This window comes from Microcaecilia unicolor, chromosome 7, assembly GCF_901765095.1.
Source record: "Microcaecilia unicolor chromosome 7, aMicUni1.1, whole genome shotgun sequence".
NCBI lineage: Eukaryota > Metazoa > Chordata > Amphibia > Gymnophiona > Siphonopidae > Microcaecilia > Microcaecilia unicolor.
Genome location: NC_044037.1, coordinates 97,109,782 through 97,130,135, shown reverse-complemented (window position 1 = coordinate 97,130,135; position 20,354 = coordinate 97,109,782). Strand labels below are relative to the sequence as shown.

The following is a 20,354-nucleotide window of genomic DNA, read 5'->3' as shown; positions in this document are numbered from 1 at the left end:
GAAACCAGTTGCCACTGAGCGCATTCATCATTGTTGGGCAGGGCCGATGCTAGTCATGATGGGGCCCAGGGCAGATCCTAGGGGGGAGGGGGCTCCAAAGCTTGCTTGCAGATTGTCCTTCTTTCAACTTCACGCAGGTTTGGGGCACCCAATGACATGGGGGCCCAGGGCAATTGCCCTCTTTGCCTACCCGTAATGCCAGACCTATTGCTGGGTTATATGTGTATGAACAAGGTTTCCCTGCAAGCAAGTGGTGACCTTTAAATTGATTTACTGAGTCACACAATGGCAGGGTCCACCTGAAATTGCACCTCCCCCCCCTTAGCCCCTTCCCTCTAGAGCCTTTCGTCTGCCATGTCCTGCCTTCAGGAGCAGTGGGACACAGCAGAGGAAAAGCTCTGCTGACCAGAGAGGCAGCTTTCAGCACTTTCTCTGCCTCGGGCCCCTACTGTGTGTGGAGGACTGACCTGTAGGCTGAGGGTGGGGTGGAGTGAGGTTTTAAGCTAGAGTGATGCAGGACCCAGGTGGATGTAGGAAGGGAGGGAAACAGGAAGGGAGATATGCTGGACCCAGGCCTCCCAGTCAGGATGGAGATATGTTGAATTAGTTTGTGGGTTAACAGAGGGGGAGAGATGCTGCTCTTGGAGGGGGGGTAGAGGAAAAAGAGACCTGGAGCAAAGGGGAGGGAAAAGAGAGGGGGAAGATGTTGGACTGGGGGGTGGAGACAAGAGATAGAGACTGGACCAGGGGAGAGACACTGGATCAACAGAGGGAGGAAGAAAGAGATGCCAGAACAGGGAAGATGGGAGGAGCAGGAGGAATATACGTGAGGAGGGGCAAGGACACAGAATAGATGCTGTCTGTGGAGGGAAGAAAGGGACAAGGGCAGGGACCTAGAGGGGCAATATTGGACACAAGGGAAGGGATAGGGACACAGAGAGGGATGTTGGACAAAGATAGAAACATAGAGAAGAAATACTAAAAATGAGGGTAGGGAGGATAGGAACAGGGACAGGGACACAGAGGGGACAGGACAGATAGATACTGAGAAAAGATGAGTGCTGGACATAGAGAAGAAGTGTCAAAAGGAGAGGAGACCCTGGAGAAAGTTAAGAAAAAATCTGAGAAAAGCAGATCCAAATTAGAAAAATCTCTCTGTTGCTTTGACTTGGAGCATTATTTCCAAATAATCACATCTGCTTTACTATTGCACATCTCCTCATTTGCATTCCCTTCCTCCTTTTCCACTGTCATTATTTTTTAGTTTTAGTTTTCTTTCTCTCTAACCTCCCCTCATTCCTTGGCTTTATGAATAGAATGCAGAGAATTAGCACCTCTTTCCATTGCTAGTTTTAAGTAAGAATTGCTTTTCTTTAGGTTCCAGGTTCGTTTCTTTCGGGACATGCTGGCTTTGGTCTTTGCCCTTTGTGAGATTAATCATCAATCGGAACTCTTGCCAAACTTCACTCTGGGATTCCGGATTTATGATTCCTGCTATACAGAGCGTCGAGCCCTGGAAGATGTTCTGAGACTGTTGTCAGGGGGCAGACAGACACTGGTGCCAAATTACAACTGCCAGGCACAGCCAGACCTGGTGGGCATAGTGGGTGATGCATTAACTTCAACATCAGAAGTCATAGCAAGGATATTAGGAAATTACAGGATTCCTCAGGTACAACATTCTTGTCTGATAAAGCATTGCATTACATTCAAATTTATTTCATGCATATTGGTTGCATATATCCTGAAAATCCAACTTGCTAGAAATCATTTGCTCAAAGTCACAACAAAATCAGTGGGAGCAAATGAGAGAGAGAGAGAGAGTGTCATAAAACATAGTTGCTGTGAAGGTTAAAAAAATGTGAGAGAAATAGGAGACAAGTAGCAGAGGTTAAAAGAGACAGGAGAGAGGTAAAAGAGAAGAGAGATGGGGGTGGGGAATATAATAGAGTAAGCAGGTGCAAGATATTTACCATGTTGTGAATGTGGTTCCTTTGAGTAGGCATGTCACTGGGCTGATGGCAATACTTGAGACATTGATGTGGTCAAGTTCCATTTAATATATCCACTCTAGATGGTGGAGATGAAGTGAGGTGGATGACCTAGGTACATGGTTATTGACCCAAAGAGGTAAAGTTTTGCTTTCTGATACATCTTGGGAGTGTGTAGAAACTAAGGGGTCTTTTCACAAAGTCGCGGTAAAAAGTGACCTGCACTAGTGTGGGCATGTCTTACATAAGAACATAAGAGTAGCCATACTGGGTCAGACCAATGGTCCATTTAGACTAGTATTCTGTTTTCCAAACAGTGGCCAAGCCAGGTCACAAGTACCTGACAGAAACCCAAATTGTGGCAATACTCCAAACTACAAATAAATAAATCCCACTGCTGCTCCTTGTGATACTGGGCAAGTCACTTCATCCTCCATTGTCCCAGGTACAAACTTAGATTGTAAGACTTCTTTTAGGCATTCACTGGGCCATTTTTTACCATGGCTGGGAAAATGGCTATTTTTTAATGAGTCGGGAAATGGGCCTGCACTAATATTAAAACTAGTGCATGCCTATTTATAGCCTGAGCCCTTACCACCATCCGTTGACCTAGTAAGGGCAACCGCAGGATTTGTCGCATGCCAAAATCGGAATTACCGCCGGGCACACACGTCACCCCAGCAGTATGCCAATGGGGCATGCGCTACCCAAGTGAAATTACAACACAGGCCATGCGGTTAACTGTTTCATGCCAATCTGGTTCTCTTGCTTCGGAATATACAAGGTTGTTCCACTTTGACAGTTCCTCTAAAAAGCCTACTATACAGTCCCCTTGAGCTTAGGTACCCTAATCTCACATGCCCAGTTGCTAGGTCAATGAGAGATTCCTTCACTGAGGGGCCCTTTTACAAAGGCACGCTGAAAAATGAGCTACGGTAGTGTAGACGAATGTTTTGGGTGCGCGCAGAATCATTTTTCAGTGCACCTGTAAAAAAGGCCTTTTAAAAATTTTTGCTGAAAATGGACGTGCGGCAAAATGAAAATTGCCGTGCGGCCATTTTTGATCTGAGCACTTACCGCCAGCCATTGACCTAGCGGTAAAGTCTCACACGTTAACCGGGCGGTAATGGTCTACACGTGTCAAATGCCACTTGACGCATGTCCATTACATGCATCCAAAAATAAAAATTATTTTTCGGACATGCGTATCGGACTCACGCCAAAAATGAAATTACTGCAACAGCCACATGGTAGCGGGTGGTAACTCCATTTTGGCATTGGGTACATAGACGCTTACGTGGCTCAGTAAAAGGGCCCCTGAGGTAGCTACTGATCTACCTGCTGTGCCTTTCATTGCCTTTTCCAAATGTGTAAGATGCTGTGCTCCTTGAGTGAGGGCTGATGTTCCATCAATCAGTGGGGTACATTTCTCCTGGGATCTGACTGCAGTGTGTAAACTTTAGGGCTGTTCCCCAATAAGAGGACCGTGACTAAGCTTGATACCCAATGCTACACCAATATCTCTTTTAGGAACCAAGTACACTATGATAACCCCTTTGGTTGCTGCCTGCTCCTCTCTATTTAGCATGTTTCTCACAATGCCTCCTCTAGTCATTGCATACATGTGAGGGGTATCAGGTGGGAGCATATCCACAGGACAGTCAAATGAAGAAATTGCCCTTCAACCAGAGAAACCAAATCTGAATGGCCCTTTCAATAAACATTACAGCTTCAGTTATCAAACTATCCCAGAATACCAGGACCAGGTGGTCACACTATCGTGTGGCATGAATAATTAGCTTTTCTCTGATTCAGAAGAAGATGGGTTTACCTGATATTGTGAAACTTGGATTAATAACGTACTTTGATTGTTTTGGACAGAGATCCTTTAATAACCTAAATAGTTCACTCTGAGTCTATAATTGAAGGTATGTGAATCCTTTGTTTAAATGGACAGCTTAAAAATTAGTAAAACTTAAATATCAGAACTGAATCAGGCAAACACCAGGTGCAGTTCTACAAGGTGCTAATGTGGATGGATTTCTCTTCTGAGGTCTATTATAAATAAAGAACAGAGTTGTTCTGAGGAACTTCTGCAATATGGGCATTTAGATATACATAAGCTTGTGTAAAAACCATTCTTCTTCTCAGGATTTCTGTCGTACAAGGATATGGCTTATGTTATTACAAAAACCTTACAGAAGTTCTAATTGCTCCTTCTGATGGAAATAATTTTTCTTACCTGACTATTTTCTTACAGCACAGCCCCCATTTAGAGAATGAATCACTAAGCAGTGCTCACATTTAAAACAAGGGAAAACCCATGCTATTTTCTGTGCATCACATTTTATTCAATGGGAGCTAAGAGAAGCAAAAAAGAGGGACCAATCTCCACAGGTTAGATAGCAACAGCCAACAGTTCGTTGGAACTGCCAAGGAGAGAAAGGAATAAAAGGTCAGATGCAGACCAATGCATTGTAGACTCCTGATGCAGCCGAAACATGGCCTGTATTGAGTTCTTTTCATGATTTTCATGATTGTGTACTTCTCCATGTGTTTTCATACAAACTGCTGTCAATAAAACATTTTTAAGAGACCTTCTACCTACACACTGGTTCTTGGTCATCTCTGCTGTTTAATGACAATGGCTATTTTTAAATAATTTAAGACATCTGCATCAAGTATGTTCATATTTTTCAACTGATGATTTACAAAAATTAGTACAAGCCTTAATTTCTTTCTAAAATTGATTATTGTAATTCACTTTGGGCCCTTTTACAAAGCTGTACCACCGTGTCACCACATGCCAAAGTGGCCCTACTGTCAAGCTCATTCAGGAGCCTGGCAGAACTTTTAGCTTCTGGTGCATGGTGATTATGGTGCTAGAAAATACTCTTGTATTTTCTAGCATAGGAGGTAATCAGGCATAGCGGTAATCAGGCAGTGCCTCACACTGCCCGGTTACCACCGGGCTACTGCTAGAGCCCCTGCTGCCTCCTAAGTAGGCAGCAGTAAAGGCTCCCCCAGGAAATGGCTGCATGCCAAAGCCTTGGCTTAGCGCACAGTTATTTCCTTCCAGAAATGTCTTTTACCAGTGGCTGTAAAAGGGGGGCCTCGGCGTGCAGGTTTGCCACGTGCCAACACCTCTGCAGGGCCCCTTTTACTACCATTTGATAAAAGAACCCCTTTATTTGGGTTCATTTTCTAAATCTTTCATAAGGCTTCATTTGTTTCAAAATACCGCAGCTAGATTAATTTTCTGTAAGACGAAGTATGATTATGTTACACCATTATTACAGACCCTTCACTGGTTACCAGTCAAAGTCAGAATCCTTTTTAAAACTTTATTCTGAGGGACCCTTTTACAAAGGTGCGCTGAAAATGGCCTGTGGTAGTGTAGATGTGTGTTTTGGACGCGCGCAGAAACATTTTTCAGCGCACCTGTAAAAAATGCCTTTTTAACATTTTTGACGAAAATGGATGTGCGTCAAAATGAAAATTGCCGTGCATCCATTTTACCGCCAGCCATTGACCTAGTGGTAAAGTCTCATGCAGTAACCATGCGGTAATGACCTACTGGCATCAAATGCCACTTGACAAGCGTCCGAAAATTATTGTTTGGATGTGTGTATTGGATGCACACCAAAAATGAAATTGCCACAAGAGCCACGCAGTAGCTAGGTGGTAACTCCATTTTGGTGCGCATTGATACTTATGCTGCTTAGTAAAAGGGCCCCTTAGTATTTGGATTTTAAACAGATCCTGTCCAGGTTATCTCTCTACTTTGATTTCTATCCAGTCTAGTAGAACTACAACCAGATTTCTTCATAAATTATGGAGTTCCTCTCTATTTTATTTCAAAATTTTTTTATTGATGACACAACAGAAAATACAACCGACAAGCTCAGTTTACACCAAGTTAGACACAACTCAACTTAATGAGCACCATATATTGGGCTCGCCATCAATAGTTTTAACATTTTAATCCCTTCTCCCCCCCCCCCCCCACCCCACCCCTACCCCAGGGTTCCTCTCTATTTTAAACCTCACCTAGTCTCAACTACTAAAAGATTTATTTTTTTTTTGCCTGTGGTTCCAATATGGAATGCTTCCCTGCATCCATTCGGACTGAACAAATTATTTGCAGTTCCGAAAATTACTCAAATCGTGGTTCTTCACTAAATGCTCCTTTTACTAAACCACTCTAAAAAGTGGCCGACAGTAGTTTAAGCAAGTGGATTTCCCATGCACTCTGGCCACTTTTTAGCATGGCTCTAAAATGGCCAACTTTTTATTCCTGTCATTAAGAGCCACGTGCTAATTTCAAAATTAGCGCAAGGCCATTACCGCCTAAGCCCTAACAGCCTCCTGTTTCATAGGTAGTAAGGGCTCATATGCTACTTGTGCGGTAATCAGGCAGCATGCAGCAATGTTGCCACACTGCCCGATTACCACCGGGAGTGCCTACTCCCCACCGCCCTGCGCTAGAAAATAAAATGGGGTGCATTGATCTCAGAATTACCATGAGACATCAAAAGACGACCCACGGTAGTGCTGATTCTGCGCATGATACTCGCACAGTAGTCCTAAATTGTCTTTGTAAAAGGGCCACTTAGTGTTATTCTTGATTTGTATTATTGTTAGACTTCTGTTAGTAATTAGATTGCTTGTATTGTTGGGTTATATATTTTACACAATTGTTATTATTTGATTATTTAATGCTGTTGTAAACTGTGGTGAGCCTTTTTTGGTTTGCTACGGTATATAAGAACTGATATGTTAATGTTAATGTTACTGAGAGCTACTCTCGAATGACAAGGGAGTCAATATTTAAACCCCATGCTCAGCTTTTCTTTTAAAAATATCCCGTAGAAAATCAGAACACAGACAACTAAGCATGTGGCAATAACTGGCCGCAGCTTTATCGAAAAATGTTTAACTTCCCCCCAACATTGTATCATTCTCCAAATTTCAAACATTTTCCAAAAGGAGAATAATACAAGCGAAGAAAAGGGACAAATCTCCACGAAAAAGAGCAGGAACCAAACAGTGGAGATGACCAAGGACAAGGGTGTAGCCAAGATTATTTCTTAAAAACCTTTAATAAGCAGGTTGACATAAAACCATGCAATAAAATACATGATATTCAAGAAGGACTCGACACATGTCGTGTTTCGGCGGTAGTGCCTGCTTCAGGAGTCCATAATATACAAAGATCTGAACCAGAAAAATGAAAACATACATAAGTAAGGATAATGAAATAAGAAAACCACATGAATAAAAAGTCCAAAATCAAAAGAAAGTTAAGAATAGACAAAATAGGTGCTGTTGTGTAGGATGCATGTGAAACAGGGCAGAAGGCCGAAAGGTCTTAAACACAGTTATGAAATGTCATAGATAAAAACTTATTGATAGAAACTTATGAAAGTGGAGGAATAGTATAGAGATACCTTTCCAGATGAAGGAAAAGGACTGATATATAATAATCAGATACTGGTCTGAAAATTCAGATGCACCCAGTGTGTTTAACAGACAAACATGCATAATTTAACATGCATAAATTGACAGAAAAACAACTTCAGCTAAGTAATGGAAAAAGCTGTACTGATAGGATTGAAACAAATCTCTTAGTATAACATGCCTAGAAAAGGTATTGCAGAGACACCTTATTCAAGCAACTCATTTCATGTGAATGAAAAGCTGTGAACACAGGCTGAAAAATGAGCTGAGAATTACATATATGTGTGCATAACCTATTTTAAAAAGGGTGATAAAAAGCTGAGTAATGAAAGAAACACTTGGATTTAAAAGTGTTCCTTTCCTTATCCAGCTTTTTTAAAAATAGGTTATGCACACATATAGATAATTTTAAGGGAGAAAAGCTGGGTTTGTCTCCCTTTGAGGTACGCGCTCTTTTCAATGCTTGTTTATTACTCTACTGCAGCTCTGTGAATTTCACTCATGTCACATTGCATTAAGGGATTGGTCTGTGTTCTCAGCTCATTTTTCAGCCTGTGTTCACAGTTTTTCTTTTTTCTTTATTTATTTATTCAAATTATTACCAAGTATTACACTTGAACAGAAAAGGTACCACATCTAGAAATTTTTTTACAAAAAAAAGAAATTGGGGTAATCAAAAATCAGAATAGGTACACTCAAGTCCTCAATTGGTGATCCAAGATTAACTATGTGGAGTTATACAACAAAAAATATTTAAGGAAAATTATTGAGCCTGTCTAACAAAAAGTTCCATTACTCATATTAAGCTCTTATATGTTAATATCAATCTTAACATATATCATCCTATAGATCCTTTGGTTACAAGAAAATCTGTAAGTTGTGAAGATTCGAAAAACACATACTTGACCGACAGGTAACAGATAATACATTTACAAGGGTAGCGTAAATAGAAGGTAGCTCCCAGCTGGAGCACACCTGGTTTTAATAACAAAAATTGTCTGCACTTTTTTTGAGTCTTCTTGGAGACATCAGGAAATATACGTATTTTGAGACCCATAAATTCTTTGTCTCTGTTATTAAAGAACATTTTCATAATCCAAATTTTGTCCGGGGTTAGAGCAACAGTTGCCAATAGAGTTGCTGGTGTTACAAGATCCACAGTTGAGGTTTCTAATATCGCTGAGACATCTAATGGCTGATCTGGTTGTTGTATAGAAGAAGAGGCCCCTGTTATCCCACTTGGTAAATAATAAACTTGAACAAACGGTGGAATAGAATCATCTGGAATCCCAAGAGTCTCTTTTAAATACCTTTCTAACATTTCCCTTGGGGCAATTGTTACTGCCCTAGGGAAATTCAAAAATCTTAAATTATTAGACCACTGGGAATTTTCTAAAGTTTCAATTTTCCTATGTTCACAGTTTTTCAATTTACTTGAGGTGAGTTGCTTGAATAAGATGTCATTGCAATATCTTTGCTAGGTATGTTATACTAAGGGACCCTTTTACTAAGCCACGTAGGTGCCTATGCATGCCCAACCCGTGTCAATTTGGAGTTACCGCCCAGCTACCACAACGCCCGGGTGGTAATTTCCGTTTTTACGTGTGTCTGCTACACTCACCGGAAAATAATTTTTCTTTTCCTTTGCACGATGGAAACCGGGAGGTAATTGTCATTCTATATGCGTAGATGATTACCGCACGGTTACCGCATGAGACTTTACTACTTAGTCAATGGCTGGTGGTAAGGTCTCAGACCCAAAATGGACACGTGCCAATGTTTATTTTGCCAAAAAAATGTTAAAAAAGGCCTTTTTTTTACAGGTGCGCTGAAAAATGGATCTACGTGCACCCAAAACACACACCTACACTAGCGCAGCCCATTTTTTGGCACACCTTAGTAAAAGGACCCCAAAAAGATTTGCTTCAATCCTACCAGTACAGCTTTTTCCATTGCTTAGCTGAGTAGCTGAGGTCAGGTTCAGTTCAGCGAAGTCTCCCCTTGGAAGCAGAATTGTTAGTATGCCCTATCCTATGGCACAACCAGTTTTCATTTCTGGGCTGGAGGATCAGGCTCCTGTGGACATATCTGTGGTTGATTTATGGAAGTCATTGACAAAGGTTGAGAATATGCTACAGAACTCTGTTACTCAACTTTGTGTTTATTCAGAGCAGACAACTAAAAAATTTCAATACATAGACTCCTTGAATGTTCCCAAGGCCTTCAGACTATTGAGCCTAAGGGGGAAACACTTCAGTCAACATCCTCTGTGGGTATTAAGGACACTCTGACACTACACAGTAAGTGTGAGGTATTAGAGAATATGTATAAAATTAGGAACCTTAGGATTCTTCATTTTCTTGTGACTCTATTGTCTTCTGAAATTTTGTTTTGCAAATATCTTAAGGAGGTGTTGTCTCTATCTGTAGCTGATTCATTACAATTTTCAAATGTATACTATCTACCACAGAAGAAGATTGAAGGAGAAGCATTTGATGTTTTGGACTCTGCTACTCTTTTTGTGATTTTATTATCAGAAACAGATAAATGTATGATTATGCATGCTTTCTTTTAAAAACAAGGATGCTTTATTTTGTGGCCAGAAGGTTCAAATTTTCCCTGATGTGGCTAGAGCCACAGAGGTAAGACGTAAAAAATTTCTGGAAATGAAGCCACATCTCCTTGCATTGGGAATTTTATTTTATTTGAAGTTCCCTTGCAAGTGTTTGACAGCGCTTAAGGTTCAAAGTTATGGGGTCTTTTTACTAAGGTGCGCTGAAAATGGCCTGCGCTAGTGTAGGCAAGTGTTTTGGGTGCATGCAAATCCATTTTCAATGCTCTTGTAAAAAATGCCTGTTTAAATTTTTGCCAAAAATGGACGTGCAGCAAAAAAAAAATTAGTGTGTCCATTTTGGGTCTGAGACCTAACTGCCAGCCATTGACTTAGCGGTAAGGTCTCTCACTTTAATCGTGCAGTAATTGTCTACACACGTCAAGTCGGAGTTACCACCCAATTTTCGCCATGCACCAGAAAATAAAAATTATTTTCAGGTGCACGTAGCAGACCCACGTCAAAAAGGAAATTACTGCATGGGCCACATGGTAGCTGGGCAGTAACTCCAAATTGACACGCATTGGGCATGCTTAGGTGCCTACATGGCTTAGTAAAAGGACCCCTCTGTGGTTTTGGATTCTGGCCAATTAGAAAGTTTTCTGATGCAAAAAGAATCAACTCTTGGTGCCAATGTAGGAGGGAGTGAGTTGTCAATGATAGTCATTACTAAGTTTTGTGGTACTGTTTTTGGTACCCATTTTCCCTTTGATTCTATTCTTTGATAATATTTGCCAATGTTCCAATTAATGTGGGCTTGATTATAATTAATTTGCTTATTTTTGATGCCTTATATTTAAGAAAAATTTCATGCCTGTTTTTTGAAACTGATAAAGAAATTTTTTTAAATTCCTGCTATACCATTGGTCTGTAATGATTTTGGTTGGCACTGTCTGGATAGTTGCACTTATCCAGATAGCAGATGCTGCTATTGGGACATGTGTTTTGTTTTTTTTGTTACAGTTGTCCCCTGTGCTTTCCCACTCATGGCAGGCTCAATGTGGCTTACATATTGTATACAGGTACTTATTTGTACCTGGGGCAATGGAGGGTTAAATGACTTGCCCAGAGTGACAAGGAGCTGCCTGTGCCTGAAGTGGGAATTGAACTCAGTTCCTCAGGACCAAAGTCCACTACCCTAACCACTAAGCCACTCCCTTTAAATATTGGACCCATGGGGTTTCCACATTAACTAGGGAATTCTGTATATGGTGCCTAGCATTATGCACTATTTTCAGAATGGAAAACCATTATAATGGAAGCAAGGCACCAAAATGGCCCCAAAATGGCAGATCCAAACGGAACTACACTTACATGCCATGTTATAGAATAGCCCCTAAGTATTTCTGCACAGAGGAGGCATAACAATGGGAGGGACATAAGCTGGTCAGGAGTGTTCTGTTAAATTGTGCGCAGTGTTATAGAATTCAGGGGATCTGTGTCCAATTTGCGCACCAGGATTTACACCTGGTTTCATTTGGTGTAAATGCTGGGCATGGATTCCAGCACTACATACAATTCTATATAGTGCACTTATCCCAAAGTGCCCTTTATAGAATACCATTCAGCACCGATTTCTTTTGGCACTGAATTTTCAGCACCACTTATTGAATCTAGTCCTAAAACATTAATGCAGCTTAGTGAATCAGCCTCTTTGGGCCCGATATTCAGACCACGGGATTTAGCCGGGCTGGCTCCTGCGGTCAGCGCCGAACCTGGCTATTCAATGCTGGGCCGTTTCCAGTGACCAGAATTGAATATCTGGTTTATTTTTGGCCAGTTTAAGCATATCTGGCCAAACCTATATACAGTGCTGGCCAGTTAAGTTTAAACCACTAAAGATATACCTGCTATTGGCCGCCAAACTTAGCTAGCGATGTTCTGAATAATAGTGGAAAGCCAGTTATATCACACAATATATCCAGTTATTCATTGGGGGGGGGAGGAATTCTACTTATGGCGCCTAAAAAATCTGCACAGAGAACATTTCCGCCTAAGCGTATTCTATAAATGGCACCTAGATTTAGGAACAGTATATAGAATACACTTAGTTGATATCCCGGGGCCTAAACTAATTGTGTCAATTTACACCAATGATAACATGGTGTAAATCCCATATTCTGTAATTATATATGTAAATTTTGGAATTCCCACTTCCCCGCCCATAACCATGCCTCTTTTTGCCTGCACACGTTAGAAGTTAGGCCCAGTGCATTACAGAATATGCTTAATGAGTTGCATGCATAAATTCTAATTATTGCCAATTAGTGCTCATTATTGCTTGTTGCGTGCTACTATCAACACTAATTAGCTTGTTAAGCCAATTAAGTTACGCATATTGATATAGAATATGCCTGGGTTTTGGAGCAGATCTCTAGGCATGCTATGTAGAATCCAGGGGTAAGTGCTAACTTGCAGTATTCAGCAGGAGGTAACTAGCAGAAGTGTAGCCAGCATTCATGCAAGGTTGAAGGTCTGAGCTGCATAGGCACCATTTAATTCAAAATCCATTTGGGGGAGCAGTCACTCCTCTTGCACCCCATCTACCCACGCCTCTGATAACCAGCGATCTCCTGCTGAATATTGCCAGATAGCTGGTTAAGTGCCATTTAACTGGCCAAGAACCATTTCTGGCCAGTTAAATAGTTTAAATATCATGCGGTTTATGTACCAATAAATGAGTTGGAAATACATTATGCTAGACATTCACTGGATTGTTTTGCTGGTTGGGACACTGCTTAGAGAATCTATGTAAGAATTATTCAAAGATAGAGTGCATAAGGTTTGAGACTACACACAGTACATATCTTTTTCACAGTATATAAACTTTAATTCTGTTAATGTTTCCTCATTAGATTAGTCATGGAGCCCAGCATGGCATGTTTAATGACAAGATCTCATTCCCATCCTTTTTCCGTACTGTCCCTGGCAACACAGTACAGCCCTATGCACTTGTCCAATTATTGCATCACTTTGGATGGACTTGGCTGGGGATTCTGGCCTCTGACAATGACCTCTGTGACTGGAGTAGTCAAGTGCTGAAATTGGAACTGGAAAGGTCAGGATCCTGTGTGGCTTTCCTGGAGAAAATCCATGACAGTTACTCTTGGGAAAAGATTGAAAAGATTGTGGAAGTGATTCTAAAATCTACTGCAAATGTTATTGTGTGTGATGGTTATAATGTGCACTTCAAACCTGTCCTGGAGTCTTTACTTAGGCATCATCTCCATGGAAAGGTCTGGATCTTCTCCCCAAAATTTGGCATGGTGGAGAGCTTGTTCTCCAAAGAGGCCTGGAAACTATTAAGTGGCAGCCTGGCTCTAATCATTCACACTGGTGAGATGCCCGGCTTCAAGGAGTTCCTTTACAATATCCATCCCGCTACGTATCCAGACAGTGTCTTTGTTAAACTCTTCTGGGAAGAAGTATTCAGATGCAGGTGGCCAGAGGCTCATTTTCAGTCTTATGGTGATGGAAAGAGGATGGAAAAATTACAGTTTTGCACAGGAGAAGAGAAGCTGCATGAACTTGACCCATCTATATTTGAATTTGATGACTTCAGCTATGCCTATCATGCTTACCTAGGAGTATATGCATTTGCACATGCCTTGCAGGATTTAACAGCAGGGAGGCTAAGAAAAGGGCTTCTAAGCAGTGGAACCAGTGATACTATATATAATATACACCCCTGGCAGGTAAGTGAGCAGTCATCTAATTCTTAGTATTTTTTAAGTAACATGATTCTAACAATAATAGAATCAAAAAGTCCCAAAACATATAGCTGTATAAATAAAATTATTTATATTCATCCTAGTCACCATCTGGGTGTTAAAATTTATCTATAGAATAACAGATGTATTTTATTGCACCAACATGAAAATTTCAGTAGATCACAACTTACAGTATACTTCCTGAAAGAAGGATGCTGTCTGCCAGTGATACATCTGACTCAATTTATGTATCATATTCACCCTTTCTTAAGTGTTGCACGTGAAAATGCCTAAATGTCAACTCACGGTTTTCATGCCTGTCCAGTTTTAAGTGAAGCTATTACTCCTATGGGGCAATTCTATCAATTGGTGCCTTGGTTTAGGTGCACGAATGTCAATTCTATGACAGCATCTTGGCACCAAGATTCTATTATGTCAACACTGTTTTGCCATGCCATTGTCAGGCATAAGCTGGCATGCCTATGTACGCCAAGCGATATGCATAATTTATAGTATTCTATAAACTGCTCACATAAATGGGATATACCCTCATGCCCTGCCCATGTTCCACCCACTTGTAGATGGAAATAATTTTTCACTCAATGAATAGTTAAACTCTGGAACTTGTTGCCGGAGGATATGGTGACAGCCATTAATGTATTTTATTTATTTGCAATAACTTCCTATACCACTTTAGCTGGTGGGCAGAACAAAGTGGAGTACAGGCTAAATAGGAAACAAGAAAAGAACTCCATTAATATATAGGAAAGCAGGGAGTTAAGAGAAATAAGTATTGCAAAAAGAGGGTAAAGCAAACACACAAAAGAAGGACAGGGTCGAAGGGTAAGAATGGTAACTTCAGCAAACTGTTTCACCAAAAACTAAGTGGAAAAGCCAGGTTTTCAGCTCAGTTTTAAAATCCTTAAAAGAGGAATTGCTATGGAGAGAAAGGGGGAGATTGTTCCAAATATAAGGAGCCAGGAAGAAGAATGTACTGTGATGGGTAGATTCCAACTAAGCAGAACTAAGCGGTGATCGTTTAATGAACAGAGGGTTCTGGAGGACAATAAGGAATAGTTAAACAAGAGAGATAGTTGGGGATACCAACAGGCATATTTTCAAAGCACTTTGGGAGGCTAAGTTCCATAGGTTTCTATGGAACTTTGGAAGGCTAAGTGCTTTGAAAATATGCCTCTTTGAAATTGAGGGTATCTGGGATTTAAAAAAAGGTTTGGACAAGTTCCTGGAGGAAAAGTCTGCTATTGAGACAGATATGGGGAAGCCACTGCTTGCCCTGGCATTGGTAGCATGGAATGTTGCCGCTCTGAGATTCTATATGGAATGTTGCTACTATTTGGGTTTCTGCCAGATACTTGTTGCCTGAATTGGCCACAGTTGGAAGCAGGACACAGATAGAGATTGTTTACTGAGACTCTTTTCCCCTAACATATTTCTTTCTGTGGATTAAAAATTAGTATTTTTCCTGATGTTACATGAGCTACCCAGAAAAAGAATCCAGGCGGTAATGACCTACGCGCTTCAAATGCCACTTGGCGTGTGTCTATTATGAGTGGCCAAAAATTAAAAATATTTTTCAGATGTGTGTCTCAGATACGTTCCAAAAATGAAATTACTGCAAGAGCCACGCGGTAGTCAAGCGGTAACTCCATTTTGGCGTGTGTTGGGCATGTGTAGACGCTTATGCAATTGTGCTGTGAAATATAACGATAGCAAATTAATTTTTTTAAATCTGCTCAATTTATTTCTTGCTGATTAAGTACCATTATCTTCTTCTCAAGTTGGTCTTCACCCATAGGTTGTTAATTCAGGTCAATGCCATTAGGTTAATGTAATCACAAGTGTTGCTGTTATTTTTTCCTATTTATTTTTTATTTCCTTTACTATATTTCACGGATTTAAAGCTCATTCCCATTATTAACGGAGGACTTTGTGAGAGACAAGCTTAACTCTTTTCTATTTTACTGAGGGGTCCTTTTACAAAGGCGCGCTGAAAAATGGCTTGCAGTAGTGTAGGCACGGGTTTTGGGCACATGCTGATCCATTTTTTAGTGTGCCTGTAAAACAGGCCTTTTTTTTGCCGAAAATGGACATGCAGCAAAATCAAAATTGCCACGCGTCTATTTTGGATCTGAGACCTTACTGCCAGCCATTGTGTCCAAAGAAAGTGAAACAGGGTAGACAGAGTTGCTTGCTGTTCTATAGATGTCTCTAAAAAGTTGTTAACCCCATATCTTGAACATCCACAACCGGTTCCAAAGAATCCACAGAAACACTATAACCTGGGGTTTTAGACTTAATAGGCAGATCTGCTCTAATTACTTGTGGTAAACCAGAATCTGGAATCCTTAAACGTCTACCATATATTTAATGAACATTTTTTAATGAAAATTAGGTATTTTGGAAAATTTATCAGAAACAAATGTTTATTATAGAGATTATTTTCCAAGTTTTCAGTTTTAAGTTTTCAGTTTTATCATGGAGAAAGAGATTGTCTTTAAAGTCACATTATGCTACAAAACTGATTCCATCTTAGTTTCCACTGTTTGAACACGTGCAGTTAAAGTATTCAGCTCCTGATGCTGAGCATTGAGCTTTACAGAAAAGTCATTGTTTAGCAAGGATTGTGCTTGAAATTGTACAGAAAGTAGCGTATCCAGCTCTTCCATAGCTATCCATATTGAGTCCAATGAGATTTCAGCAGGACGACGTATGTCATAGTGAAGACAGGATTATTTCTTGCCGGTTTCACTCCTGCAGTTATTGGTTCAGGAGCCCTACTTGCTGCCATTGAGGGAGTTGTGCTAGCCTGCAGCAACACTTTGGATGGCTCAGTAGTAGCAGCCACTTCCTCCTATCCAGAGTTATCTCTCTGCTGGAGCATCCCACTCTTTCCTCCACCAGGTCCAGGGATGGCTGCTATTGGCTGGGTTTAGAGTTATATGAAACGCTAAGGATGTTGCTGCAACCTGCTCCACCAGCACTCCAAATAGCACAAGACTGGATGGATTTATTAGGTCTGACCGTGCAAGGTGAAGAACCATTGGACAGTAGGAAGGTGCAGATGGTGGAATTTCTTTACCCACCCTACTGCTACCCTTCCTTTTTCTCCCCCATTGAAAGCAGAGGTAAGAACTGAACAAGGCAAAAGAGAATCCTAATGCCATAGGCGCCCGCCCGGTATAAGAGGCTTGGACAGGCTAAGCCTCCCCTGCTGTGCTCTGAGAGGTTTAAATTGTTGATTTAACTCCATCCTCACAGCAGGAGCTGCAGTAAAAGCCCTCTAGCCTTGTGTAACCAATTGTAGAAATTGGTTTATGGTTTGTTTACCTTACTGCTGGGAGAGCGGGGGGGGGGGGTGGGGGGGGGGGGTTGCCAGGGAGATATTTAAGGAGGATGACTTCCTGACCTGCACTGAGAACAGATAGCAGCAGAATCAGACAACCAGACAACAAAGGTAGAAAAGATCATTTTATTTTCATTATAGTGTTTGGAATATGTCCACTTTGAGAATCAGGTGCTCAACATTAAAAGTTTATATTTATTTACTTATTTATGGCATTTTATCCCACATTAAACATGAATTAGGGTGTTTTGTGGCTCTACATGAGAATTGTGATGATATGATCCCTTGTTTCATATTGTTGACGGTCTGCATTTTCCGTATGGGTGGTATATTGGTGTATTAGGTTCTGCCCAGTGTAATATTTATGGTACAGTAAGGTTCTGAGTGTGTTTTTGCACAAAGTTGTGCATAGTGTTTTGCAGTTGAGCGATTGTGCTTAGAATATGCTTTGAGCAACCACTTTATTCTTTGACATATGATACATATCTAATATCTAAATTTAATAAAAGGTATTAATTGTGACTTATATTTTTATTTATTTTTTTTTCTGTGTGTTATCAGACAATTATGGATTTAAGCTCCACCCCTGGCCCCACCCCTAACCCCGCCCCCTTTAGCCTCCCCAAACAGTTGGGCCACCGACTGCCTATGCCTAATGCTCAGAACTTGATGTTGGCCATCTTCCTCCACTCCCAATCCATTTTTTGCATGCGAATGCAGCCATGCACTTTTTCAAAAGTCATTTTCTGTATGTAAAAACAAGCTTTACCTGCAGAGAAAAGCTTTATAGAATTACTCCTTATATACATAAGTTATAGGTATAAAGTTATTTGGCAGCACTATCACTCAGTATTCTCCTATGGCATTGTGCTTTCTTTGCACTTTGAAAATTAAGGGCCATGTTTACTAAGCTGCATTGTAGGCGCCTTAACATTTTTATTGCACGTTAACCATGTACGCGCATTAACTGTGTATGTGCCTACAATATCCCTATAGGCGCCTACATAGTTAGCTTGCGCGCTAATTGTAGGCATGTTAAAAGTGCTAACGGGTCTTATTAAACAGGGCCCGAAATGAAAGAAACACGGACAAAATTGTATCCACTTCATTAAATTTTGTTTTCAATAAACACTGAGTACAGTGAGTAGCCAGTCTTATCTTCTTCAGTGAAAAACCCATGCTGTCCAAAATTTCATAGAAAGTACCTTTCTCATCTCTTATCCCATCCAGGGGGCCCAAAAGAGGTTAAGGTGATCCCAGTAACTCTAGCCTCAATGATACCATTATTCAGGGCACAGTCCTTGAAAACACGAGGCCCGATATTCAACCAGCGGCAGGCAGCACTTTTTCTGTCCGCGGCTGGCATTAAATCTGAATATTCAATGCCAGGTCATTTCTACAATTGGCATTGAATATCCAAGTTTTTTTTAATGGCTAAAAAGTTAACTGGTTATGCCAATATTCAGCACTAACTGGTTAACTTTTTAGTGGTTAAAGATACAGCAGCTGTTTATGCGGGGGGGGGGGGGGGGGGCGCAGAGGTGGACCGGGGAGAGAGCCTGTTGTTAAACATTTACCAGCACACCACTGCGTAGAGGTCTTTATCTGCCATCATCTATATGTCACTCATGTATGACAAATGCTTTTAAGGTATTTTTATTTACATTTCTGATTGACTTTCTCTTCTATTGAAGGTCCTTGATTATTTGAAAAAAGTCCATTTTATCACTAGATTCAAAGAGGAAATAATGTTTGATGTTAAAGGAGAGGTACCAGCAGTGTTTGATATCCTAAATCTGCAGATACTCCCTGATGACACCTCAAAATTGCTTAAAGTGGGACAATTTGAATCCAGACCCTCTCATCGAGAAGAAATCAGGATCAATGTCAGTGCTATCCAATGGACTAAAGAATATGCTCAGGTTATTAGATGAATCACTTCATTCCTTTGCATGTTGAGTTACACTGTGCATGTCAAAATAAAAATAGCAACTGGATTTAATGTATTTATAACAGAGCTGGGACCAGTGAATAAGGAAATTTACTTACTGAATTATTGGCGTGAATTAGTGGAGGAGTGGCCTAGTGGTTAGAGCGCCAGTCTTGAAGTCCAGAGGTGGGCAGTTCAAATTCTGCTGCAGCTCCTTGTGATCTTGGGCAAGTCACTAAACCCTCCATTGCCTCAGGTACAAACTTAGATTGTGAGCCCTCCTGGGACAGAGAAATATCCAGAGTACCTGAATGTAACTCACTTTGAGCTACTACTGAAAAAGATGTGAGCAAAATCTAAATAAATAAATACATTATTGCTTCAGGTGGAACAGTGACCAGAAATTACTTTTACATTTTTTAAGTCCTATAGAAGTAGTATAAATGGGGAGGTTGTGCCATTCCAGGAAGTACAATATGTAAGAAGAATTGAAAATTGCCATGAATTTTGCAACAATCTCTTTTATCTTCCTGCCAACACTTCTAAAGCACAGCCAGCAGCAAAAGAGAGCACAAATGCTCTTATGAGTAGAGAAAGATTATAAAGCGTAGATGCAAAATACATCTCAATGAATATACACAGAAAAGTACACAACATAAACCTACCTGGAAATACTCTGGGGCTGACCAATAGTCTTTGGGGCTCATTTTTGAAAAACGTCTAAAAAGTGGCAAAAAGCAGGATTTTGAAGAATTTCTTCTCAAAACGTCCAAATTAGTAACTTTGAAACCTATTTTGCAAATGTTTATCTATGCAATTCATCTGCACTGCATCCAAATCACAAGGGGTAATTTTGGGGGCGGGCTTAGGGCATTCTTTACACTTAGATGTCTTACAGCCATAATGGAACAAAACAAAAATGTCTAGGTGACAACGTCTAGACCTGTTTCAGAAGAATAAGGCACAAAAAGGTGCCCTAAATGATCAGATGACCACTGGAGAGAATCAGGGATGACCTTCACTTACACCCCCAGAGGTCACTGACCTCCTCCCACCCCCTAAAGATGTTGTTAAAAATATTACTTACCAGCCTCTACGATAGCTTCAGATGTTAAAAAGCCAGGTCTATTAGAGCAGCAAGCAGGTCCTTGGACTAGTGTAGTGGTCAGTGGAGTGCACTATAGAGAGGAGGACCCAGGTCCACATCCTACTCTACCTGTTACACTTGTGGTGGAAATTGTGAGCCCTCCCATACTCCCTCAAAACCTACTGTATAGGTGACTCCTTC

At 40.7% G+C, this 20,354-nt stretch overlaps 1 protein-coding gene across 1 annotated transcript in view; it reads left to right on the top strand.

Moving 5' to 3' along the window:
* Window positions 1-20,354, top strand: part of LOC115475056 (extracellular calcium-sensing receptor-like) — a 49,200-nt gene that overhangs the window by 16,132 nt on the left and 12,714 nt on the right. Inside the window, exons 2-4 of the mRNA XM_030210794.1 lie at window positions 1,378-1,672; window positions 12,918-13,757; window positions 18,831-19,058. Of these exons, the coding sequence (XP_030066654.1) occupies window positions 1,378-1,672; window positions 12,918-13,757; window positions 18,831-19,058 (1,363 nt within the window). The remainder of the gene's footprint in view (window positions 1-1,377; window positions 1,673-12,917; window positions 13,758-18,830; window positions 19,059-20,354) is intronic.